At 43.3% G+C, this 27,035-nt stretch overlaps 1 protein-coding gene across 7 annotated transcripts in view; it reads right to left on the bottom strand.

Annotated features, from left to right (window-relative positions):
* Positions 1-27,035, bottom strand: part of RAPGEF6 (Rap guanine nucleotide exchange factor 6) — a 141,608-nt gene that overhangs the window by 32,555 nt on the left and 82,018 nt on the right. For all 7 annotated transcript variants that reach the window (XM_064458296.1, XM_064458295.1, XM_064458297.1 and 4 more), the window contains exons 8-18: positions 21,264-21,395; positions 11,821-12,004; positions 10,843-10,979; positions 9,713-9,871; positions 9,052-9,204; positions 8,363-8,527; positions 6,913-7,020; positions 6,345-6,548; positions 5,514-5,622; positions 817-1,060; positions 331-488 (exon numbers count right to left, since the gene is read on the bottom strand). In XM_064458296.1, the coding sequence (XP_064314366.1) occupies positions 331-488; positions 817-1,060; positions 5,514-5,622; positions 6,345-6,548; positions 6,913-7,020; positions 8,363-8,527; positions 9,052-9,204; positions 9,713-9,871; positions 10,843-10,979; positions 11,821-12,004; positions 21,264-21,395 (1,753 nt within the window). The remainder of the gene's footprint in view (positions 1-330; positions 489-816; positions 1,061-5,513; positions 5,623-6,344; positions 6,549-6,912; positions 7,021-8,362; positions 8,528-9,051; positions 9,205-9,712; positions 9,872-10,842; positions 10,980-11,820; positions 12,005-21,263; positions 21,396-27,035) is intronic.

The following is a 27,035-nucleotide window of genomic DNA, read 5'->3' as shown; positions in this document are numbered from 1 at the left end:
GACAAATCAAATCACCAGGAGTACTGGTATCGGGAAAAGGTGCAGACAAGGATAATCTGCTTCCACCAGAGCTCTGGTAAACTCCTGTAAATCAAAGACTCTCCAAGGTGGCAAAATACATTTCTTTGTAAAAACAAGCTAAGTGTCAGATTACAAAAAGCAGGCGAGAGAGTTCAGGCACTTTGAGTTTTCATCAAACCTCCAGTTCGGCCCTGCTGGGGCCACAGGATAAACAGGTAACTGCACTCGGCATGCCTGATGCTGGTAAATTCTCCCCGAACCAGCTGCCTTGTAATCATCCTGTACATCAAGTTAATGCTGCTGTTTTACCTGAAGGATTAGAGAAATCCAGAATGCTAGTTGTAGGCTGCAACAGGTCAGGGCTGCTGGATGAGAGCGTTCCCGGAATAGGCATGATGGCCAGGCTGTGTCTGCACTGCCGAGTCCCAACGATGCTGTCATCCTGCGACTGGCTCACGCTACCATCACTGCAAAACAGTTTTGTTTGTTATGTGCATTAAGCTCCTTATATTCATCTTGGGATGAACGAAGCTATGAAAAATAATGGCATTCAGATGTTTTAATTACACGTTGTAGACAGGCTTTCCAAACAAGGGCCGAGGAAAAGCGTATTGGAAAGTGTTCGCTGGGAGACAAAACACACTTTGGTCCTGTTCTGCATTTATGGGTCAGATCTCTGTGGGGTTTTTTTAAAAACATAAGCAACATGGACATAATGGCTGACGATACGAAGCAACTAAAATATCACAACCCAATAAGGAACAATTACTTTTTGACCAGAAAAGTCTGACAAACCTGAAGAGTTTTGGAGGCAAGATGCTGAATCGGGTCTTGTCTAAAATTTTCCTGATTCTGTTTCTCCCCCCAGATACAGTGTTTGCTTTCATTTTCTTGTTTCCTTTTTCACGGGGAAACATCTGTTCCACATCTCCAGGCATATCTGGGATGGAATAACGGTTGTTTTTCTTTTCTGCAATTTTTGGAATATGTGGAATTCCATTCTTCTCTTGTCCTATCCTGCAGAGCAGCTCCTTAAACACTGTAAGGGAAGATACAATCACTGTGATTTACCTTTGCACACTTAAGACTTCACAGTGAATTCTTCTTTCCCCTCAAACCTTTTGCTTTCCCCATCCCTGCAGAAAAAGCGAACCAAATAGTTACAAACCAGGCAATACTTTGCTTTTTAATTTTGATTCTAAGGATGTGTGTCTTTTCCCATTTCGGTTTTGCTTTTCATTACCTTGACAAAGAGTAACCCCTGAATGTTCAATAAAAACAATGGCACACTCTGCAGAGCAGAGTTCTCCGAACTACTTTCGAAATTAGCACGTATCACAGCAAATTTAATAGACCTAGTCTACTGTCACCAGATAGGTAATAAGGAAACATTGCGTTCATGGCAATCAGCTCTAGGTATTTATGGACTTTTTTGTCTGCATCTTGTAGGTAATGGAGTGCAGATGCTTCCTCAAGAATAACTGCAAGACAGACTGATCTTTTCCAAAACTGCCTTTGTTTGCTTTTAGTAAGACTACTGAATAGAAGCTGCATCAAATTTCCTATCGCATTCATCAAACTCAGCCAGTCTATTACCAAAACTGACATTTCCAAAGATATAATTCCATGGAAAAGATAGCATTTATGTTTTGTGTGTTTCTTCCCACATAAAAAAGGTGAAAAGAAATGGTTCAAATTGGTTTATCAATTAAAAATATTTTTTTAAAAAATCTTTTAAAATCTTTTAAAATCTTTTAAAATCACTCAAGTCAGAAAATCAGTATTTTCTGTCAAAAACACAGTGATAGTGGGAGAATGCAGAACCGTACAGAGCAAATTTTTTAGGCTGTCCCTACGAGCAAGACAACCAGGACTTTATAAAAAGTTCCAACCGAATTGCCTCTTTCTATTAGGTAACAAAATGTAAGGCTACAAGTCTTCACAGTATAGATTCGAATACAAGAATCGCTCATTGTCAGCACCAGGCACTTAGCACTCAATTAAAAAGACAGGATAATAAGTACCACTGTGGAAAAAATGCTTCAAGACATGAATTCATTAAAATGTATAAGGGACATCACCCTGAAATTATATTAGCTAGCGGGAAGAGAAGAGGTTAAGAATCATCTCGTAAATGTACACTGCTTACATTTATAATACAAATGAACTATCTATCACTGCCTCAGTCTCAGTTATGCTTTATTTTATGTCATTTCATGTTAGTCTGGACCACCGTTACCATGGCTATTTTATGCTTTGTTGGAATTACAGAACCATAGAATGGTTTAGGTTAGAAACAACCTTTAAGATCACCAAGTCCAACCACGAACCCAGCGATGCCAAGCCCACCACTAAACCGTGTCCCCAAGCGCCACATCTACATGTCTTTTAAACACCTCCAGGGATGGTGACTCCACCACTTCCTTGGGCAGCTGGACAACCCTTTCAGTGAACCAATTGTTCCTAATACCCAATCTAAACCTCCCCTGGTGCAACTTGAGGCCGTTTTCTCCCAAGTCACTAGTGACAGGAGAGAGGAGAGACCATCACCCACCTCGCTACAACCTCCTTTCAGGTAGTTGAGTAGAGAGCGATAAGGTGTCGCCTCAGCCTCCTCTTCTCCAGGCCAAACCCCCCCAACCGCCCCCCAGCACACTTGTGCTCCAGACCCTGCCCCAGCTCTGTTGCCCTTCTCTGGACATGCTCCAGCACCTCAAGGTCCTTCTTGTCCTGAAGGGCCCAAAACTGAACCCAGGATTTGAGGTGGGGCCTCACCAGTGCCAGGGCACCATCCCTACCCTAGCCTTGCTGAACGTCATACAGTTGGCCTCAGCCCATCCATCCCACCTGTCCAGATCCCTCTGTAAAGCCTTCCTACCCTCAAGCAGATCAACGGCCCCACCCAACTTGGTATCATCTGTGAACTTACTGAGGGTGCGCTCGATCCCCTCATCCTGATCACTGATAAAGACATCAAACAGAACTCTCCCCAAAATTGAGCCCTGGGGAACTTGTGACCAGCCACCAGCTGGATTTAACTCCCTTCACCGGAACTCTTTGGGCTGGCCATCCAGCCAGTTTTTTACCCAGCAAAGAGTACACCCATCCAAGCCCTGAGCAGCCACTTCTCCAGGAGGATGCTGTGCAAAATGGTGTCAAAGGTTTTGCTAACGTCTAGGTAGACAACGTCCGCAGCCTTCCCCTCATCCACTAAGCAGGTCACCTTGTCATAGAAGGAGATCAGGTTAGTGCAGAAGGGCCTGTCTTTCATAAACCCATGCTGGCTGGGCCTGATCCCCTGGTTGTCCTGTACATGCCGTGTGATGGCACCCAAGATGATCTGCTCCACAACCTTCCCCAGCACTGAGGTCAGGCTGACAGCCTTGTAGTTCCCTGGACTGTCTTTCCAGCCAGGAAGGCTGATAAAGGATTGAAAGTGGCTTGGTGAGCACCTCTGCCAGCTCCCTCAGTACCCTTGGGTGGATCCCATCCGGCCCCAGAGACTTGTGTCCGTCTAGGTGGTATAGCAGGTCGCTTACCATTTCATCTTGGATTATGGGGGCTTCATTCTGCTCCCCATCCCTGCCATCCAGCTCAGGGGGCTGGGTACCCCGAGAACAACTGGTCTTGCTAGTAAAGACTGAGGCTAAGAAGGCATAAAGTACCTCAGCCTTTTCCTTATCCTCTGTCACTATGTTTCCCTCCACATCCAATAAAGGATGGAGATTATCCTTAGCCTTCCTTTTGTTGCTGATGTATTTATAGAAACATTTTTTATTGTCTTTTACGGCAGTAGCCAGATTTGGGCTAAATCTAGTTGGCCTTTGGCCCTTTTAATTTTCTCCCTGCGTAACCTCATGACATTTTTGTAGTCCTCCCGAGTCGCCTGTCCCTTCTTCCAAAGGCCATAAACTCCCCTTTTCTTCCTCAGTTCCAGCCAAAGCTCTGTTCAGCCAGCCCAGTTGTCTTGCCCGCTGGCTCACCTTTTGGCACACGGGGACAGCCCGCTCCTGCGCCTTTCAGATTTCATTCTTGAAGAATGTCCAGCCTTCCTGGACTCCTTTGCCCTTCAGGACCGCCTCCCAAGGCACTGTCAACCAGTTTCCTGAACAGGCTGAAGTCTGACCTCCAGAAGGCCAAGGGAGCAGTTCGGCTGACCCCCCTCCTTACTTCTCCAGGAATCAAAAACTCTTATTTCATGATCACTATGCACAAGACGGCCTCCAACCGTCACACCACCCACAAGTCCTTCTCTGTTTGGAAACAACAGGTCCAGTGGGCGCCTCCCCTAGCTGGCTCCCTCAAGAGCTGTCAGGAAGGTCTCTTCCACACTCTCCAGGAACCTCCGAGACACTTTCCTCTCTGCTGGACTGTATTTCCAGCAGACATCTGGTAAGTTGAAGTCCCTCATGAGAACAAGGGCTAGCAATTGTGAGGCTTCCCCCAGCTGCTTACAGAATATTTCAACTGCCTCTTCATCCTGGTTGGGTGGTCTATAGCAGCCTCCCACTATGGTATGTGCCTTGTTGGCCTTCTCCCAGATTCTTACCCATCAACACTCAACCCTATCGTCACCATCATCAAGCTCCAGACAATCAAAGCACTCCCTAACATACAGGACTACCCCACCGCCTCTCCTGCCTTGCCTACCCCTTCTGAAGAGTTCACAGCCATCCTTTGCAGCACTCCAGTTGTGCGAGTCACCCCACCATGTTTCCATGGTGGCAATTATATCATAGTTTTCCTATTATGCCAATGAGCAACTGCTAGGATCTTGACATTTTTTACCTGCACAGTGATAAACAGAAAATAATAGTTGAAAAGAAAACCAGCAGCGAACAAAGGCAGCTAACTGGAGAAAAAGTAAGAAAAGGAAACCATCAGGTCTCAAACACAGCTACAGAGGAAGGAGATATCTTGTGCACTGTTTCGTTCTTTCTGTAGCTACAGTTATTCTGTTGCCTGAATAGGATTATGGAAAAAGAACAGATGGCTTGACTGAGATTTTAAAAGGGTATTTATGTGTTTATATTCACATTGACAATTAAAAGCCAACATTTATATGCCATACTGCTTTTTATATCCCCTTTTCAATCTTAGATATAAAGGCAATTTATCCTATCATTCTTACAGCCATTATAAGAAGTTTCACAAAAGCCCAGTTTTACGTTTTCGCTGTTTCTTGGCAAAAATATTTTGGCCCAGATCCCTTGGCTCTGGTTCAGCCATATCGCATGAAGGGACACTAAAGCTGCTTAAACAGTCATTCGAGGTTTTCTCAGGGAGTAAAGAGCTGGCTATGCTGGCTTTGAGCCACTCAGCGTGCAGCCCTTGGCACACAGGAACTTATCTGAGCAAACGGAGGCACAAGCAGCGGACTTCTGCACAGCTTTTCACTCCTAGAGCAAGTTGGGTGGGGAGTGGAATGTTATTGCACTTCTAGAAACTGGAGTCACATCCACAAAAATACATCGTATATGAAGTCTACTCACCAAAAATGTTTGTTTTTACAGTAATGGAGAGATGAGTGTTGTTCTTCAAGATTTCCAGAGCTTTTACAAAGGTAATGTTCTCAAAATTCTGTCCATTTACTTCCATTATCTTTAAGAAGAAATAAAAACTGAACTATTAGGAAAACAACTGTTTACAACAGTTACAAATACAAAGGTGGTGATATAAGCACAGTAAGAACTTTCCAGAAGTTATCATATCATCTTTACAGCAGCTGTAGAATTAAAACATTCCTTGTAAAATAACCATTTTCATCACATCAGTGAAGTTATAGCCTGTAAACAAGCCAGGACCTTTCTCCCTGATAAATGCTTTGCCCAAATTTATTTTCTGTGATAAGATGTCATTCTCGCAACTAGGAACCGCACCCAAATCAAAAATAGTGAATCAGGAACTGTAGCACTGATATTACATCGAAGGCCAGATCTTCACTTGGCGTGAACTGTCATTGCTCCACCAGCCTCAGGGAAGAGGGATAATTTGCACTAGGTGGGAGTCAATCCAACAAAACAATCTGATAGCTTCAACTTAACCATATGTCTGATCAGAAAGTTTCCTAAAATAACCACAATTTGGTTTCTTTTCTCATCCTGTTTTGAAATATTTAAATATTTTGAAAACTATTTAATAGAAACCCATTTAACACATGGAAACTGAAGCTGAACCGTGGCATTCACAATAGAATACCAGCCAGTTGTTTGCTTTTAGTAAACAGCATATTCTTTTTGTTGGAATCACTACAGTTGGATGAACCAGAATTTTCTTTAATAAAGTAAGAGATGGATATTTTAAATGAACTTTATCCTTTTTACCTGATCACCACGCTTGAGTCCGGCTTCTGCTGCTTTACTGCCCATTTCCACAGTCTCTACAAAAATACCAAACCCCTTGTCACTTCCTCCAAGGAGGCTGAAAAACAGCGGCGAATCTCTAGAAGGTTTTTGCAGGGTGATTTGTCTCCATTTTGCTTTGGCAGCACAGGCAATATTCAGCAATCTCAGATGTCCTTTCATCTTCTGTAACAGAGAAGACACAAAATGGAGCGCAATGTTTCTTTTACTGGAAATGGAAAAACAGTTGTGAAAAAAAAAAACCCCACGTGCCAGAAAAAGGACTTACAAGGCCACGTATCTAAATCTTACTAAATAAACCTTGTCCTCTTTTGCAGTAATGCCAAAACACATAAATGAGTGCCGTATGTACTATTTTGTATGGGCTTTATATCAAAATATATATTTAAGAACAAATATGCCTATATTAAAAGCCATCTATTGACTGTTAGACTTACAGACTGCGAAGGATTAGTCACTGGTAACACGCTGGAAAATTAAAACATTAGAAACATTAGAAAGTATGACAGTCATTCTTTTTTGCCCCTACCGTATCTTCCAAGTTCTTTTCAAATTCTTCCAGAAATCGAGTCATAGCAGGATCTCCTTCAAAGTCATTAAAATGATTGTTCACCCACAGCAGGACCACTCTGGTAACCTGTGGGGGGAAAAAAAAAAAAAATGTATCTGCAAAGGTACTTATGATTCTTCTCCTACAGGCTTTAATCTATATGCAAAGAAGAATACAAGGACATGGCAAAATAACGTATGGCAGGTTACTGCATCTGTTGCCAAGCAGAAGACACTTGCACATTAAATTATCTTCTCTTTTCCTTTCATTTGTGGAAACAAATGAACAATAAAAAAACCAAACGTTTTTGTAGCTAACTGGCCACGTCACCCGGTACTTACTGGTGCACAAATCCATCTTCAGGTAACTCTTCCTTATGCTGTTTAAAAACTTACCTTTTTAAAGCATCCTAATGATCTCCTTAAAGAAAGTTCTAAGAAGTACATTGTGCTAATAAAAAGCTTTCTTTTAAGAACTTTCAGTCAAATCTTCAGGTTGCGTTTCTACATGCTGCAGAGTTACTACCGTACGTGCTAAAGTCAGTCTGACAACTAGTTTTTTTAATAACATGGATGGATAAAGCAATCTATAGCAGTTTCTCTTCTAAAAATAAACAATTTCCTCTTTTATTTGCTGAGACAATTTTCTTTTACTTTCCTTTCCTTAAAAACCAGTAGTTGCCAAAAAGAACAGCATGGAAAAAGGCGAGAAGAGAAGCAGTAACCACAGCAAAAGGCCCCAGACAATTTCCTACACCAAAAAAAACACAGCAATTTGATAGCCTGTTGGGTTTCCTTCAGCTCAAAGCTAGAACACATAAAACCGCTGGCTAAGAATTTTACTGCCATAATTTTCAACAAATTGGACATGGATGCAGGTTCCAGACTATGAACACTTTTACCTAACTGCACGCACGCGCACATGGGAGTTGAACCTCGTTCTATTTATGGAAGCATTTTTATCAACTGCACCTGTCTTGAGCAGAGTTTAAGTACAGAGCTTGTAATAAGCTGCTCAAACAAAATGTGCTCGATACACTGAAAAGCTCTACGATAGAAAACTAGGGAGGACAAGCAGAAAGCTGTTGGGAAAAGAAAGATTGTATGTCCAAGAGATCAGGAACACAATTTCCCTGCGTTTCTGGTGAAAAAGGATTTCAGAGACTGGCATTTATATCTTTAAATTAAATAGGAAGCAGTATTTATCATTCTGCAGAAGAGAAGCAGTGCCACATATAATTTAGGACAGGGCACTACACACACACAACACACTGGAGAATCCATTCTTGATACTAGTGAAAAATAATTTGCTTTAAAATAGTCCATATAAATTAGGATTACGTTCTAGCTATTTTATCACAGCAAGACAAGACGGACTCAATTTGGAGACGTTTTCACCAGAAACACTAATCTCTCAGACTCAAACCAACCTTATCCCTGAGGCTGTCCACCGTGAACCATTCCAAGAGTTTATTTCCAACTTCCAGGGGGCTTGTTAGAAACGTTCTGTACGTTAAAAGGAAATCTTCGATGTAGGTTGGATCCACAATAGAATGTTCTTCTATTAAGTGCATGATGAGTCGCTCAGGTGTTGCCTTAAAAATTAAAGGCAAAAAATAACTGGTATCTCTCATCACTACCTCTCTCTAGAGAGTACTTTAACATAGAACGATGTGAACAGTACATCCCTTTTCAAGTTTCAGTTACGGCAAACTCAGAAGGAAACACACTAACGTGTTTAAATCAAATCTTCATGCTTCTCTCAGCCCAAATGTTTTTGCATAGGACATACCTGGCTAAAACAATCAGTAACTTCCCTGCATTTTATTTTTAATAAACAGTGTAAGTTCCTCTTCCAGATTACAGAGAACAGATGAGTACATAAAGGGGCACAAGGGTGCTCCCGATACAAAACTCAATATATGTGCTGAAGAGGTCTAACTTTATTAAAAGGGAGATGGAAATAAATTTGTAGAATAATATAAATTCCTTCCCATCAATTTTTTCAATCTGAGACAGACAAAACTGAGTATGTGTTCTAGAATCAAACCCAAATTGTATTAATCTACTAATAAATAATGGTTTACTAGATTAATAGAAAGCATAGAAAGAAATTCACCTTGATAACTATGTGTCCTTTTCTGGTTCCACTGCGATCCAGCTCCCTGTGCTCCTTTACCATAACAATTTCTCCTTCTTCCTCCACTTTATGAGTGTTTTTTTCCACGTGGTTCAGAATCCTCCAGTAGTCTTGCTGGGCTATACACACAAACTGCCCCCGAACAACACAGGACTGTTAACAAACATCTAATACATGAATGCACCCGCATCTCCGGGCTGCTTCGACACGAGCACAACAGCGCAGCATTTGAGACCAACCCCACGAGAGAGAAAGTTAGGAGACACATAGAACCTGTCACCTTCTTATATCTCCAAAAGGCTCTTTGACTGGGCGAAACAAGATAGAGGACAAAGCCCGTAAGAAGTGGAAATGGACATTTCCTTTTTATCTGTTCTTACCACGTGTCAATCACGAACACAGCGTGACTGGGGCGGACTAAGCTTAGGTTTCAGCATAAAGCTGAAGTTCCTGTTTCTCACACACCGGCAGCGTGAAATAAATCCCAGCTACTAAAAAGTGTACAATTAACTCAACTTGACCAATAAAATACCAACCTCCTTTTTTCTGCTCCTGCAGTAAAGATCATGCCTTAAGATGAAAGTAGTCTGTTTTTTATTAGATGCATGTACAAGGTAGTTGTATGGAATTGTAATCTTACCTGGCAATCATCTACTTTGGTTCTGACCACTCCGTGCATGTACTGCTTGTCCAGCGAGGGAGTAATCCCAAAGCTATTTCCCATACAGAGACTCTCACTCTTCCCATCAGGATAGCTGATTTCCACTGTGCCGTTTAAAATAACATACCAAGAATCGAGCTAGAGGAAGTGAAAAACAAACTTAAAAAGTGAAGCTAATTCAACAACTGCTACAAGCTGTTCCAGTGCTCTTATCTCAGAAAGGCTTATTCTTTGCAGTCTCCAGTTTGTTGTCACCACAGCTTTGCAACTTTTAATTCGCTAAAAATGCGCGCTGTAAGGCAAGCAATAAAAATGACTGAACAAGAACGCTTTTCAGCATTCTTCTTTCATTTCAGAACTAATTCAGTAGGGAGGAATGTCGATGAATAGATTGTTTTTTTCATCAGTGGGCTAATTGCTACAGTATAGTTATACCGTTCAGTGAGGATGAACGCTCTTCCCCGGGGTGCCCATTTGGTCACTGCCAGGGACAAGAGTCCACCCGGTCCTCTTGGAGGGATGACCTGCTACGGCCATTCCAGATGTGTTGATCCAAGGACAGAGGGAGGTTTCAAAATAGTGCTTCAGAGCACCTCTGTCGGGAGCCTAATCACTGAACAATTTGAACATCTGCCTCCTCCCACTGAATAGGTCTGGAACTGCTCCTAGTTTGGACATTTATGTTATACCACCTGTGTTGTTGAGCAAGGATACCTCTCCATGTCAGTAGTTAAAAAACCTACATTATAAGAAGAGAGTTATTTTACCCATCGAAATGATGCATTCTTCTCTGCCACAAATAATCTTTGAAATAAACTCCTCCAGACGTTAGCATTTACCTGGTAACAACATATCGAATGCTGGTTTATGTCAGTACTGGGCCACGCTGAAGTCTCGAACGAGATAGTCACACACAACAGAATGTCCCAAAGGGATGAGCTAAGGTTTGGGGATTCTGGGCACTGGTCACAGTAAGAGAAGAATTCTCTGACTTTCAGGTGCGAGCGAGGTGCAGAGATGGGAAACAGATTTCCCAGCCCTTTGCCCCCAGATGCCCTTGCTAACCTGCTGCCGATAGCACGCGAATCGTGTTGTGAGCGGTCACTTACTTCTTGGCCGTCTTCAAGTATGATGGCTCCTGCTTGCTCTACTACTTCAAATATCATCACTGAGCAAAGTTCTCTTCTCACAGACATAGTCATGTTTGCAAAGGCAGGGAGTTGATGCATAAATTCCAATAATTGCTCTGTTAGACAAAGGAAACATTTATATGAAGACTGCAAGGCCCAGGGGTTCCTTAGATACCTTACCCTCCACAGATATATTAAATCTCAGTTAAATTCATGGAAAAATGGCTCAGTGGTGTTACAATCCCCATTAGTGCCTGTGGCTAAATGAGCCCAGTATGCGTTTTGTCATCAACCACCGGAACTCGGCTCTACAGCCTTGATCGTGCTCTGATTGACTCTTACAGCAGCAGGCTGGCTGGAGTGTAAAATCACTTCAGCTTCAAACGGTTAGAAAAAATTAAAAATACCCTTACAGTACAGTAATTATAAGCTTGATAGGAGCATGAAATGCCTTTCCAGTGTTTAGAGAAATAATCTGAAGTATATAGCATAACACAAATTTTACTGTTAAACTAATGCCAGTTTCCAGTTAAACACTGCAGCAAGTTGTTTTAATCTTAAATGTTTTCCAGTTTACAATTACATTAATCTGTACTGCAGTAGTATTATATTCTCTTTGACACTTAATAACTAATTGAACAGTTTCAGGCGGTCAAAGTTACCTTGCTACCTATCCCTCCCTCCTATCAGCACTTACAGTGACTGTAATACTTGACATCTTAAGCATCTCAGATTGCTTTTTAAAATACTTAGTTTCTCAGAACAAATACTCTCAGTTAGAGGAGAAATCATTCATTAACAGTATCACTAGAGCAAAGTGATCTCTGGAAGACATAATTTCATAATTATGAGAATATACATTTAACATTAACTCACTGAACAGTTGTCAGATACGCTTCTCTTACAGATATCATACGATATAGTTTCACGTAAAGATTCTTCCCCCCCCTTCCTCACCAATATCATCATCAGTTTTATCTGCAGGCTCTTTCTCAAGGCACTCTCGTACAACATCTCGCCCTAGAAGCGGATCTGAAGTTCTGTCAATATCTTCATCCTCCTCTTCTTCTTCATCTTCAGAGTCTACAGGTGCTTCTGGAAGACCTGTTAAATCAACGTCTCCCATCTCACTTTCTGTAGCCTATAAAGAAAACATCCATCAGACAAAGAGTTCAGTGTCTTCAGTTTAATGGTCTTATCTTAGGTAGCTAATACAACAAAAGAAATTCCACGACCGATAATTCAAACCAGAAATTGTAAGATCTCCCTTTCTGAACACTGGAAAAAAACACATTACACTGAAATCTACAGTTACAGGATGGTACAAATACATACCACTGGCATAAAGCAACCCCACACTACAGGAATTACAATCACAAGTTCTGAAAACAAAATTAACATACTGCGGCATTTGTTCTGTGTCTTTGCTTACATCCCTGCCCACCCCCGATGAACTACAGGCAATATAAAACCCATCAATATTAACCGTGTGACACAGAAAAAAACGAAGCAGATTGAGTGGCTAAAACGAAAGGGATTTAATATCTTTTTCAAATTTTGGTATTATAACATGGATTTTAATCCTGGCATAGAGCAAGTATGTCAGGTGGAGCATATAAATTTGGGGGGAAGATAAGGATGACTATTCTTTCCTCTGTTGGCTGATTCTCATTTTATAGCATTTACTCTTTCTTGTGAATTGATGTAAACTAAATATTTTTTCACAATTAATGAGAGCTTGTATTATTAATGAAATAATAATATAACTCAGTACCACCACTGGTTACCCAACGCCTGTAGATACATTTCCACTGTCATCAATAGATGGCAATATAGACATCACAGAGCAGATGCGTGGAGCGGCGGTGGAAGAGAATGCAATACTGGCAACAAAAAGCAGAACCACATAGGAATCATTTGCAATAATTCCTTATGTAAAGTTTAAATGATGTAATTGCATGAAAATAACTTTCCAAACAGATGGAAGGAAAGAAAAAGAAAAAAGTAGTTTAAAATTTTCAATTTCCAATTGCCACAGAGTAGTTGCTCCATCACTTTTTTTTTTTAGCTTAAGCCAGCATGCAAATCGCTTTTCTGTTCAAATGCAAAACTTTGAACAACAAGATGTGTCACTGAGAAGTATAAGGCAATTATACTTGCAGAAGATGCAGTTTGGTTTTTTTTTTTTTAAGTGAACACATTTACAATATTCACTTTCACTTTAAAAGAAATCCTTGAGGTTTTACAAAAACTCTGATGACAAACTAACGCATCCAATACTCTGCATGTTCACAAAACCTCCAAAATAAAGGACGGAGTCCTGTCCCACCTGACTTTGAACACTTCCAATGACGGGGCAGCCACACGTCTCTGGGCAAACCATGCCAGTGTGTCACCACCCGCATCGTAACAAATGCCTTCCGTATATCCAAGCTAAATCTATTCTTCTTCAGTTTAAAACCATTGCCCCTTTCTTATAAGCCCCCTTAAAGTACTGCAAGGCTGCAGTAAGGTCTCCCCAGAGCACCACTCCCTGTTCTCCAGTCACCGGGGACTTCACCTGCCTGCCACGAGATTTCAAGGAAGACAGAGGGTGCCTTGCAAGGTCTGCAAGGTGCAGCTGTACCAGCAGCACAGAGCGGATACCGTAAAAAGGAAAGACGAGGGCTCGTAGTGGGTGACTCTGGTAAAAGGCACCAAGGCGCCTGTCTGCCGACCTGACAGGGAGTCATGAGAGGTTTGCCCCCTTCCAGGAGCTAAGGTCCGAGACATCGCTGAGAAGGTGCCACAACTTGTCAGGAGCACAGATTACTATCTGCTGTTACTCTTCCATGGGGGCACAAATGATGCTACAAGCCAGAGTCTAGGCAGAACCAAGGAAGACCAGAAAGCCCCTCGGGGAGCAAGTCAAAAATACCAGTGCACAAGTCACCACCCCCTCCATCTTACCGGTTGGAGAATAGTGGGCAGCCAGTAATAGACAAATAATGAAAATCAACTCTTGGCTACATGGCTGGTGCCATCACGAGGGTTTTGGCTTTTATGACAACGGGACTTTCCCAGGCAATAATAGATGTTAGGGAGGGACAGAATCCACCTGTCTAGAAGGGACAAGGGAATCTTTGGCAGCAGGCTGGCCAACTTGGTGAGGCAGGCTAAAACTGAAGGACCTGGGGGGTGGGGGCCAAAGTGGCATCACATCCAATGGGGGAATCAGCCAGGCCAACCAGAGCAGTGACAAAGGTGCCTTAGCTGCTTCAGGAGATGACAATCAGAAGACCAACCACCTCAAGGGTGTGCATGGCTGTAGTGGGTCTCGTGCACCCCTCCAGGGAAACTTGTGTGCCCAAGTACCTCTGAAATGCCTGTACACCGATGCCTGCAGCGTGGGGAATAAACAGGAGGAACTAGAGATCTGCATGCGATCACAGTGTGCTGCTGGAACTTATACTAACAAACGGGAAAGATCTGGTTGAGGATGTGAGGGCTGGAGGCAGCCTTGGCTGCAGTGACCATGATATGATGGATATCATATCCAGCAGTTCAAGACCCTGCGTGGAAGAAGCAGGGTGACAAATAGGATTACAACCCTGGAGTTCAGCAGAGCTAACTTTGGCCTCTTCAAAGATCTGCTTGGAGGAATCACATGTGCTAGGGCTCTAGAAGGCAGGGGGTGTCCAAGAGAGCTGGTCAATATTCAAGTACCACTTCCTCCAAGCTCAAGATCAGTGTACCCCTATGAGGAAGAAGCCTAGCAAAGGAGCCAGGAGATCCACACCCATGAGCAAAGAGCTTCTAGAACAACTCAAGTGGAAGAAGGTCATTTACAGTATGTGCAAAAAAGGGACTGGCCACTTGGGAGGAATATAGGAACATTGTCAGGGTATGGAGAGATGTGACGAGGAAGGCCAAGGCCCACTTGGAACTAAATCTGGCAAGGGTGCTAAGTCACTTTCCATCATCTTCGAAATATCACAGAGGGCAGGAGAGGTGCCCAAGGGCTGGAGGGTAGCCAATGTCACTCCAGTCTTCAAAAAGGGCAAGAAGGAGGACCTGGGAAAATATAGGCCTGTCAGTCTTACCTCCATCCCAGAAAGGTGATGGAGGTTCATTCTGGAGGACATCTCCAGGCATGTAGAGGAAAAGGTTATCAAAAGTAGTCAGCATGGATTCACCAAGGGGAGATCTCGCTTGACCAACCTGATAGCTTTCTATGATGGTGTGACTGCCTGGGTAGACGAAGGGAGTGCAGTGGGTGTTGTTTACCTCGACTGCAGCAAGGTTTCTGACACTGTCTCCCATAACGCCCTCATAGGTAGGCTCAGGAAGTGTGGGTTGGATGAGCAGAGAGGTGGGTTGAGAACTGGCTGAACGGCAAAGCTCAGAGGGTCGTGATCAAGAGCACAGGGTCTGGTTGGAGGCCTGTAACTCGCGGTGTTCCCCAGGGGCTGTGCTGGGTCCAGTCCTGTTCAACATATTCATCAATGACCTGGATGATGGGACAGAGCATCCCCTCAGCCAGTTCGCTGGTGACACCAAGCTGGAAGGAGCAGCTGATACACCAGCAGGCCGTGCTGCCACCCAGCGAGCCCTGGGCAGGCTGGAGAGCTGGGCCCAGGGGAGCCTCATGGATTTCAACAAGAGCCAGTGCCAGGTCCTGCCCCTGGGGGGGAACAACCCCCCGCACCAGCACAGGCTGGGGGTGACCCGCTGGAGAGCGGCTCTGCTGAGAGGCCCTGGGGGTGCTGGGGGGCAGCGAGGTGACCCTGAGCCAGCACCGGGCCCTTGGGGCCAAGGGGGCCAGCGGTGCCCTGGGGGGCATGGAAAGGAGTGAGGCCAGCAGGGCGAGGGAGGTTCTCCTCCCCCTCTGCTCTGCCCCAGTGAGGCCACATCTGGGGGGCTGCGTCCAGTTCTGGGTCCCTCAGTTTAAGAAGGACACGGAGCTGCTGGAGCAAGGCCAGCGCAGAGCTGCCAAGGGGATCAGGGGCTGGAGCATCTCCCTCGTGAGGAAAGGCTGAGAGACCTGGGCTTGTTCAGCCTGGAGAAGAGAAGGCTGAGGAGGGGATCTCATCGATGCCTATAAATATCTGAAGGGTGGGTGTCAGGGGGATGGGGCCGGGCTCTTTTCAGCGGTGCCCAACGCCAGGCCAAGGGGCCACGGGCACAAGCTGGAACACGGGAAGTTCCACCTGAACATGAGGACAAACCCCTTCCCTGTGCGGGTGCCAGAGCAGGGGCACAGGCTGCCCAGAGAGGCTGTGGGGTCCCTTCCCTGGAGACATTCACTCCCCGCCTGGACGCGGCCCTGTGCCCCTGCTCTGGGGGTGCCTGCTCCAGCAGGGGTGGGTGGGATGAGCTCCAGAGGGCCCTGCCAACCCCCACCAGTCCAGGATTCTGTGATTTCCTTCTTGTGCTGAAGTTTGACCAGGAGGTCCTTACTCAGCCATGCTGGTCTCCTGCCCTCCCTGCCTCATAAAGCACACTCAGTTTCAGTGATTTAATCACAGCAGACTGCACTGCCTCCATCTTCCTACATGCTCCACATTGATCGGCTAATGCGAGCCCAAGCATTTGGACAGCTGAGCAGCATTTCCTTCTTGCACTAGATAGAAAAATACTAGAGTTTAGATATAGCCTTGGACCTTTGAGCTTGTCCTCATTTTAATAATTAGCCAGCAAGTCTAGTAAATAAGGCTCAAATGTTTTAACATAAATATTTCTTTTGGAGGAGGGTAACTATATATATAGGGTTAAGTCTGTTTTACATTACATCACTTTACTGGCTTATGTAGCTCACATTAACAGTTTTGGAATTAAGCCCAAGTGCAAATTGTGCTTGGAGAGTCTCAGTAGCACACGATCAGTACAGCATTTTATTCAAGGACTTTTCTAGCATTTCTTCATCTAAATAACCACAATGTATATCAACTTTTCCAGGCAGAGTAAGACAGACTACAGTACTAATTCCTGTTTTGATAACCTCAAGCTAAGATAACAAAACTGAGGCTACAGGACCCACAGAAAAGTGATTCTTTAAAATTTTCACTGTACATCTACGGAGGACAATAAACAAATCTTCTTGACAAATAATTATAATTTGATCAAGCTATGAAATAAGAGATGGTCCTCAAACTGTTTCAAAGATTATGTGCAGATGGTTGACAAAACGATGGCAGGTGGGGCAGTGCTGGAAGAACAGGAAGGATTTTGCTCATAAAGCTGTCTGCAGAAGTAGCTGCTCTTCCCAAGCACGATGCCCCAGCTGTTTCCATTATCAAATATCAAAATCATTCTTAACGGAAACATTTATGAACTACTAATTTACAAAATGGAACCAGAAGGAGCAATCCTCAAATCTAACACAAATACGGATTTTCAGGACTGGGTTTATAGGGCAAGACCATCTATTGGGAAGGCAGCAGGAACAGAGTCTAACGGTGTGTATCACTCAGATCATCTGGAAAGTTAACACCAGTTTATTGTCAAAACATTTGTTTGCTATTTTAAAACCATACTATTATTACACTATACCCAGCACTGCAAATTTCGCCAATTAGCATGTTCCATCTGTGTTTGCAAAAGCTGATCACGGTGATGTCCTGTACGCTGACCCATGCTTTGGAAGCCAAAGAGTTAAGAACTAGCCCTTGCAAAATGTTGGTGATAATGATACTTATTCCACTACAGTGTGTATCAGAAGCATTCGCTGAAAAAAAAAAAAGTATTAAATACGCCTTATGTAGGTTTCCTGTGCCCAAATAACTCAATATGATAACGTATTTTGGTACTCATGACTCCTGGCGCAACCTGCTATTAAGACCGAGGGGGTTTTTTCCCCTCCTCTCACATCAATTCTGTGAGGGGAAAAATGTCCAAGTCTTTTTTCAGAATTTATAGAAAAACCTTCAGTAAGGCCACCTCCAAGATGCATATTTTATAGATAATCCATTTTACTATCAACATTTTAACCACAACTGAAATTACTGCAGGGCAATGATGTTGCTGCCCACAAATAGTATATACTGCCAAAGTGATAAATGGAAGATTTTTTAAAAAACGAGAGAGAAAGAGAGGCACACCACTGACAGACTGAAGAGATAAGAAAAAATAGATGCAAATTTGTTGGTCATTAAGAGACCAGCACTGCAAGCTATTGACACAGGCAACTAATTCCTTATAGCAGAGGTGAGACGCTACCCACCTACATCTAGAGAGATGATGTGGATTACCTAGGTTACCACGGCTGGCCACCTGAAAGCCTGGCCCGTGAAAGGGCAAAGAAAGATGTGAAAACATCTGTAATACCTGTTGAATTAGTTTTCCCTGAGGATACCTATTACAGGTCAAAGCAGCTGTTTGCTGAAGTTATAATCCCTCATTTCAACTTCTGCATGCACAGGCACACAGCTTCCCCTACTTCGGTCTGAACACGGTAGCTCTGAAACTAAGCACACTGTCAGAAATGGGTTGAATGAAAAAAAAAAAAATCAAAAAAGTTTTTTAAAACAGTCACTTTGAACAACTAAAAGAAGTTGTTTTAAAAACTGTAGGGAATAACTTTTTTTAAAAAATATATTTTTTAAAAGAAGTCTACACTCCAACAGAACAACAACAGCTCAGCAGTATTCCAAGCAAGCTGGACTTTGCAATATACACATTTGGACATTTTACCACATAAAGACTGAAAGCTCCAACAGGGAGCAGCAACGGCACAGAAAAAAGTAGAAGAATATCTTCATATATTCATTTTCATGAGTTTCTGCAATTAACTGAGGGTTTAATACAAACTGTTCGCAGCAGAGCTTACAGGCAGGACGCCTTTTCTGCTGATCTCACCTTCAGCTTTATGTTCATCATTTCCTGCTTAACATCCTGGACCGAGAAGCAGCTGGAACAAGTAAAACCTCTTGTCAACACTACCAATGAATACAGTGTACACAGATGAACGGAAACCCTTTCCAAATCTTAATAAAAATTTGTTTCATTCTTTGATTCTACTATTGTAACAATATTTTCCTATTCTGGAATTACGTTTGCATTATTTACTGTAAAAATTCATGTTGAGAAACCATTCATTCAGAAGGTCATTTCAAGGCTACATTAATCAAAATTATTCAAACATGCTCTTCCTCTGCTGACATTAATGATACTCCTCAAGAGTCTGGCATGTAACGGACATGAAGCTGACTGCAAATGCAAAGCCGCGTTTTCCAACTACTTCATGAAAAGCTGCATTTTAATGTACCAAAAAAGCTTTCAGCTACCGAGCTGTTATACTCAAAAAGTGGGTTTGTTGTGTATCAAGGAGATTCTCTGCCTTCATACTATCATTACGAATATTGGGGGAAGCACTTTTCAGCATCTGTCTGTATTGATGTGCCACTGCAATACAACGCTGTGTTAAATACTGTGCCATGACATTAACAACAGTATCTGTCCGTGTGCTTATGTGACAAACAGTAAGAGACTTCTCCAAAACTGGAGGATTCTCTTCTACCTACTGCAATAAAGCCCACAAAACACCCAGCATCTTTTGACAGGTCACTATTTGCACATAATGCATATGAGAACTAGATAGAAAATAAAAATCACTAAAAAATAAGAAGGGAAAACACCCCAGTGGGTTGTTGGGTGTTTTTCCCCCTCACGACATGCCTGTTGCACGTCTTATCTTCACCCACAGTTTATCAAACACTTGATTCTGGAATGCTGCCCTTCAGGATTGATGACACTGTAGCTATGTTTGGATATGGCTGTATTACTATCTCTGAAGATCTCACGCGAGTCTAACAGTGGTAACCTGACTCAGACGTCCCCCCAGCTGGCTGGAAATTCTCGGCCAGATTTACAGAGGTACGTGTTCCCTGCAGGATGCACAACCAGATGGGCTAATGCCACTGAAAAGGAGATTCCTACCTGAGAGGTCCTCACTCCTCAAAATTAATAGAAAATCTGCAGCCATTTTCACATTAATAAATGAATAATTCCTTAGGGTACAAAAATATATTTCAGCCCTGTTTATTTGCTACAGTGCATATAAATATGCTACTCCATTATTTCTTTTATTTATGTAATTCTTGTTTGTTTAGCAATTATGGTCTTTTGGCATTTTCTGCAGAGTAGACATAAGGCGTTTCAAATGCAATTAACCACACACAATAGAGTATTCACTCATTAGTAGAATGATATTTTCATTGTCAATAATATATTTTAAGTGCTTTTCACTTAGAGTGACCTCTCCAAACTACTCGGGGAGACGGGCAGGCAGACGATGGTCAGGAAAACTGTCCATCAGCAGCCTAAAATATGAGATGTTAAGGTACAATACACAGATTAGGTCTGGTGACTCTGACTAATTAAATAAATTCCGTTGCCTCAAAATTTTAAAAAATACAAAAAATCAAGAAATCAAGATACAGAACAACATCTTCCAGCACTGCCTCTCAGAAATCAGAGGCTCTGCAGAGCATTTTGAAAAGACTCTCAGGGATGCCAGCTACTCCTGACCTAGCTGGCAGCAAGCAAATCTGAAGATGCAGTAAGGTAATAGATCAAATAGGACAAAAATGCAGAGAGACAGTGTTCTAAAAAGAGTTTTGCTTTTAATGCCTTATTTTTAAACTTACATAGCAATGCTTTGCTGTAAATAGATATCACGCTCCTCTGTTTCCAGTAGCAAAAGAGTAACTGGACAGTACCCAAGGAAAGGGAATGGGCATCTAAAATCACGTTACACCTCCATCGTGCTCAGCAGTTGCAATATACTCAGCACTGCAGTCAGATTTCAGCTTAGAAGTGGAAAGTCTGGGACATTACTGATCAAGACAAGCGCGAGATGAGCGCCCTCATCAACCAGCACAAAAAACCCCATGCACTGGCTCTGCAATGTGACACAAGGCAGGTAACTTATTCAGTATATTATCTGTAACCAAATGAAAGCTGTCTCCGGAGTTCAGACAACTTCTGTTCTCAGCAAGCAACGCTAGAATTTCCACAGTCAATTAGTGCAGAGTTCGTTTATAACCATGCTTTTGTTTGCAGAACAGAACATCTGTAATTAACAATAAATACAAATAATCAAGGAAGGTATCTGAAACACAGGAGTGATTTCCACGAAATTTGTTCCGTTTCAGAAAGAAGAACGGTCCCATGAATCTTCAAACGTGACTTTTGAAAGCCACAGCGCACTTGTTGGTATACGGAGATGTGAAAAGGAACAAAAAGAGCTTCACAAGAAGTTTGTTTCACTTCTAGGTGGCCGTGGAGGGGGCAAGTCACACAAGTGACACCAGGGTGTGCCGAGGCATCGAGAGGGCAAGTCTTGGATAAAGGGCCACTGGTTTCGTTTATCGAATGTTTAACATCAAGAAAGAAAAAATAAGATACAAATGCAATTTTACCTGATAAATATCAGATAGGCTGCTGCTCCCAGAATCACTGGCAATGCTACATCCCGACTGGCTTGAAGGGACGTGAGTCACCTGAGGATGAGGATTGTCGGTAAGATGCATCTTGGTAAGATCAGCTGGAAGCTGTAAAACAAAAGGGATTTGGGGAAAGGCAGGAAAAAGAAAGGAAAACAAGATGGGTAAGTCTGATCTGAGGACAAAGTTATTCACAAAACTTTTGTTACACATTTGAATGTCCACCTGCAATTTGATGTACATTTTGAGAAACAGCCAATTTGGACTAAGCTTGCCCGATGACCTTCAGATTTTATATCACTGGTAGAAAGCGATGCACCTTTCCATAGAACAAAGGTCTAGCCCCTCTACAGCTAACTGATATCCACCAACAGGATTAAGACCCCACAGACTTCAACGTAAGCTTATCTTGCAACCCAGTATGAAGCAGGAGTGTTTATAAATTCAGTTCATGTCTTAGTTCAAGAAAAACCTTTAGAAAACATCAGTACAGAACAAAAAGTAATGTAATCTAAACAAAAGTTTGGGTCCATAAAATGCTTTGAGTAACACAGAAAGAATATTATGCATCCTTGGTACGTGTACATGGTACTTCTGTTCTATAAATCGGTCTGTGAATGAACACACGTACATGGAGATATAAATTTTAGGTCGTGATTGAAGCCCACAAACATGTTCTTTCTATTGAGAAAAATGAAAGTCAGTAGCAGGCTTTTGAAGAATTAAAGTCACTTGGAATACCATAAAATAACTGGTCCTTTAATGCAGCTGCTCATTTATTTTCTGCCACATGTATTTCTAGTATTTCTTAAATTTCACTCAACTCTATGGAAAGAACATTGTGTCACAGAATCACAGAACCCAGTTCTATGATAAAATAATAAAGCGTATATACTTTTACTGCTTATAAATGATGAAATTCCTTTAAAAAACACGTTCTGATACAGGAAAAAAAAGTCCAAAACTACTCCGACAGCTTCATGTAACAAGATCAAAATGAAAAGATTTATTCTGTAAAACACAAGATTCCACACAGTCGTGTCAGCCACTAGATATTCCATCCCAGGAATTAAAAAGCCAGTATTGTACAAATGTCATTGATCCAATATCAACTTCACAAATACTGACTAAACTTATGAGAAATGGAAGCCTTCTTCATTTGGAATCACGTTTTTATGTCCATTTTTTGCAGAGCACACAAGAAAAGCACTTTACCAAATACTTGTTCACGTGTTTTCTGAAACCACAAGCAGCGCTGTAGGTCTCGCCAAACCTTCCTCACTCCCAGAAAAAAAAAAAGTTGAGAGCACCCCTGAAACTGTAACATAATTTTGATTTATCAGAGTTGTTATGAGGAATATGGGGGAGGTTGTGTCAGCTGTACTTCCAGGGACACTCTCGTTGGCAACGGCTACTCAAACCTATGGGCTCTAAAATCCAGCACAGATCGTTACTCACAAAACTCTGGGAAATGAAAGACTTCAAAACTATTTTTCACTCCCCTAATATTTACATTACTCTAGGTCTGTTTATATTTTACTTACAAAAAGAAAGTCTAAAATATCCAACCTGTAAACTAATATCTGCGTTCACATGTATTTGGAAAAGGGGGAAGTTTGCTAAACTCTCACAAACTCCCATAAAAAAAACCCTCCAGGCAGTAGGTATGAAATAGTGAACTTGATCCAAATACAAAGGAAACACAACACTTTGAAGCCTATGTTTAACCACCAAAAAGTTTTACAGGCTGAAAAAAATCTATTTTCAGGATTCCAGAACAGCAAAAAGGTCAAACCACTCAGCTGACAAAATTCAATCCAGCGGCCAAAACGTATGCTCGCTGTCTGTCAGCGCACGCGGCAGGAGCCGACGTACGCTGGGATGTGACCTCTTCAACAACAAAAACAACCATGTATAAAAGTGAAGCAGCAAAGTTGAGATTTCATTCTGGTCTGGAGCACTAACCGGTTACTTTTAAAATCCAGATGAACACTTCCACAGTACTTGTTTCTGTGCATGTACAGAAAAGCACTATCCATCTACTAACGGGTACGAAGCAGCAAGCGTTACATTATCTTCCTTAAAGCCTGCGGCTATCTGGCCATCAGTTAAGCCACCGATACTTCAGCACTGCCGACCACGGTGGTGACGGAGGTCGTTTCCCTGGCTTTCCCCATCTGCTGCCTCCCCTACAGCGCCCAGCAGCAGCCGGGGCGGCCGGAGCAGCCTGTGCCGCAGGGTGACACCGCTCGTCTGCTCCCCGGAGTTTCACACGTCAGCCGGCTCCTCTGCAAACACGCCGCAGTGCTATCGTCCACGCAAAAAGATAAAGGCACGCACGGGCAAGGTCAGTGCATCATTTGCCAGGGAGAACGACATCCAGCAGCAGCCCAGTATTTGCTAGAAAATTACTAGGCTGGGCTGCTGGCAGTCCCTGATACGCTGGAGGTCAGTGTAGCTGAAAAATGCAGGAGTTTTAGTAAATTTTGGAACAAATCAACCTATATAGATTCATTTCCCCTAGCTTAACAAGACCGCAGCTTTGCCGCAAACTCCTCAGCCCCTCCCCATCTTTATAATCTCCCTAACTCCAACAACGGGCTCCGAGTTCAGCTTCAGCCAGATTTCTTTCCATCCATGAGCAAGTCCCACGCTGACTGATAACACAAGCACAAGGAAATTAATTCAAGCTCCCTGTTATCCAGATTCATGGCAATTTTCAAACTTTCAAAATGGCTCCAGGAAGAGAATGAGCAGGACCAAGAGCAGAACTGATTCTGCAGGATTTCCCAGGAGAATGAGGGCAGATACTTGCTCTTAACCAAAAACTGGTGCTACTGAAGCCCATCCTGGCTCAAAGACAGTGACACACACACAGATGCACACTGCCACGTACAGTCTTTCTTCCCTAATTTAGTTTACATTTTGAGATTCTTGTGATAGAGGCTGTTCTGTATACTCAGGCTGAGAAGCGCTGCTGGAACAAGACACGGCTCACAAAATAAAAACTTGTGTACGTACTTTGCACACCATTTTCACAAATGCACTTCGAAGACCAACTCAGAACACCGCCAGCCTTCCCACAGGAATATTTCTAATCAACTCATTAATCACAACTGATCTTCATCCCCCCCTGCCAGCACTCCCATTCATTTCCATCACCTATACAGCACACGGGCACGTACGATACTCCTGCTGGACTCCACAATATGTTCTTGTAAGAGACATTTAATGCAGGTAGATGCACGGAAACACTGCAATATCTCTTTAAATTTGAGAGAGAGATAAGGTTTATTTGAGACAAGTGACCTTTAAAGTGCTGCTTGCCACTCTACTCAATCTCCCAAAATAAATCACAGCTTCTGCCTTTTGTATGTCGTTTTTATTACCCAAAATGATTGTTCTTTCTTTCAGAGATCACTAGGCAGCAATACATGGATAGGGCGTTTCTGTAAAACATGACAACGGACACGGGAAGGACTCTCTGGATGTGGTTGGGAGGTTGCTGAAAGTGCTGTAACGTTGTCTGAACTATTGGTGAATAACGTTCACTTATTATCTATGATCTTTTGGGGGGAGAAACTTAGAAACTGTTGTTACAATGGCATCAATGTCTTGAAAAATTATCTGTTAGAGAAAGAAGTTCAAAATAGCAACGTTTGCCGGTGCCCACCTTAGGGGCTTTTAGGCACAGACACACACACACCCCTGCACTATCTGGGGCGCACAACTAGCCAGAAGCAGCCACAGACAGAACACCCCAAACATCTTGAAGTCCTGATAAACACTCAACACAGAAATAGACTGCTTCCTTGCCACTTTAAACCATAACAATTACATTTTTTCACAAGAAGGGCTAATCTGGAATTCGAATACGAGTGCATCCGCCATGCCGGCACAGCCAGTCCCAACATCGGTGCCAGCACATCCTTGTGACTGACCTTTCCCAACAAAGAGATATTTAGCACCGAACCCCCCCGTGGAAATGCCATACTGTGGTTCAGAGCTGTACGTGAAAGGAAGCTAAGAAAACAGAAGTTATGGTCTGCACAGCCACCTACAGCTCTGCCCTCCCACAGAGTCAGGAAAATACAGTCGGTGATTACACTGAATAAACCTGAATCCACAAGACAATTTTTGAAGTGATATCGCAAATTGCAAGAGGAAAAAAGGAAAGAAGAAACGCTAAATCCTTCAGAAGCTCATCCTAATGGTAGCGTCTGTCTATCTTGCTACACAAACCCAGGAGCAACAGCAGCCTGGACTGCTTTTTGTTAAACGTATGTGAGATTTCTGAAGGTGGTGCACAGGGCGCACCCCGTCCCGCTCGCCGAGGCCGGCTCCCACAGCGGCAACGCTGGGGAGAGGGTAGGGGAGGACAGAGGACATGAGGCCATAAAAGCCAGTTCTGAGTAACAGTTAATAAAAAAATGGCACACGCACAAAATACTAAACTCTACCCACAGCAACCTTGAAAACACCCACGAGGTGGAGACTCCACGAGGTCTACCAGGAACTTGGCTTTTGCTATCGATCTCACGGTGCAGCCATCCAGCACTGCAACAAGGGGCAGCAGCAGCACTGCAGGTGCTAAACCAGAGAAACCCCCAAAGCCCGAAACACAATTAAACCAGAGAAACTCCCAAGACCTCTACAAGCCCCAAACCTGCCCTATTACACAATACAGAAACTCCCACGTTAAAAAAAACCCACACCAAAAACCCATGAAGAGCAGTACACGTAAGTGCTTTTTGTCCTATCCAGACAGAAAGAACACTCAAGTCTTGCACACGTTGTAGAAGACTAATCGCGTTGAGAGACTGATTTATAGGTTTGAACGGAGAGGCAGAGCCGGAGGGGCAGGGCTGGGAGCAGCACAGCTGCTCTGAACGGCTGGACGGAGCAGAGGGACATAAAAATGCAGCAATGGGATGCTGTAAAAGCAATGAAGCATGGGAGAGAAGAATCTCTGCTCGTATTTGTCCTTGGGCATCCTTGGAAAAAAGGATGGTCCTTGGGAAGGCTGTGGAAAAAACAGTGGATGTCAGGGGTAACCGGTAAAACCCAGGGAGGTTGTGGGGGGGAGACAAAGGATCAAAATCAGGAGGGGGGCAACGAAGACGAGCGCAAGGTCCTGCACCTGGGATGGCATAACCGAAGGGTCCAGCACAGGCTGGGATCTGTGCGACTGAGGAGCAGCCTTGCCAAAAGGCACCTGGGCGTCTCAGCGGACAATAAACCACATACAGTCAGTGTGCTGCTGCAGCAAGGGAGGCAAATCAAGACCTTGGGCTGCATCTGCACGGGCGCTACTTGTAGAGATGGAGACACGATCACCCCGTTCTACTCCACACTTACCAGGCTGCGGCCAGAGTACTGTGTCCAGTCCTGGTCCCTACCATTCAAAAAGCAGGTGGACTGAAGAGGGTCCAAAGGAGGGCCACAAAGACGATCAAAGGGCCGGAGACCCTGCCCCATGAAGAAAGACTAAAGGAGTCGGGTCTCTTCTCCCTGGAGAAGAGAAGGCTCCGGAGGACATCGCAGTATTCCAGTACTTAAAGGGCAGCTACGAAGGAGGGAGGCTCTTTCTTCACAAGGAGCCACAAGGAGAAGGTAACAGGCACAGGTTTCACCAGGAGGGTTTTCATCTTGAAATAAATTTTTTCTACTGTGAGAACAATCAATCACTGGAACAACCGGACAATCCATCACCAGAAGTTTTCAAGATGTGACTGGACAGGGTGCTAG

The sequence above is a fragment of the Phalacrocorax carbo genome, chromosome 8 (assembly GCF_963921805.1).
Source record: "Phalacrocorax carbo chromosome 8, bPhaCar2.1, whole genome shotgun sequence".
Classification (NCBI taxonomy): domain Eukaryota; kingdom Metazoa; phylum Chordata; class Aves; order Suliformes; family Phalacrocoracidae; genus Phalacrocorax; species Phalacrocorax carbo.
This window is presented reverse-complemented; position numbering and strand designations above follow the sequence as displayed.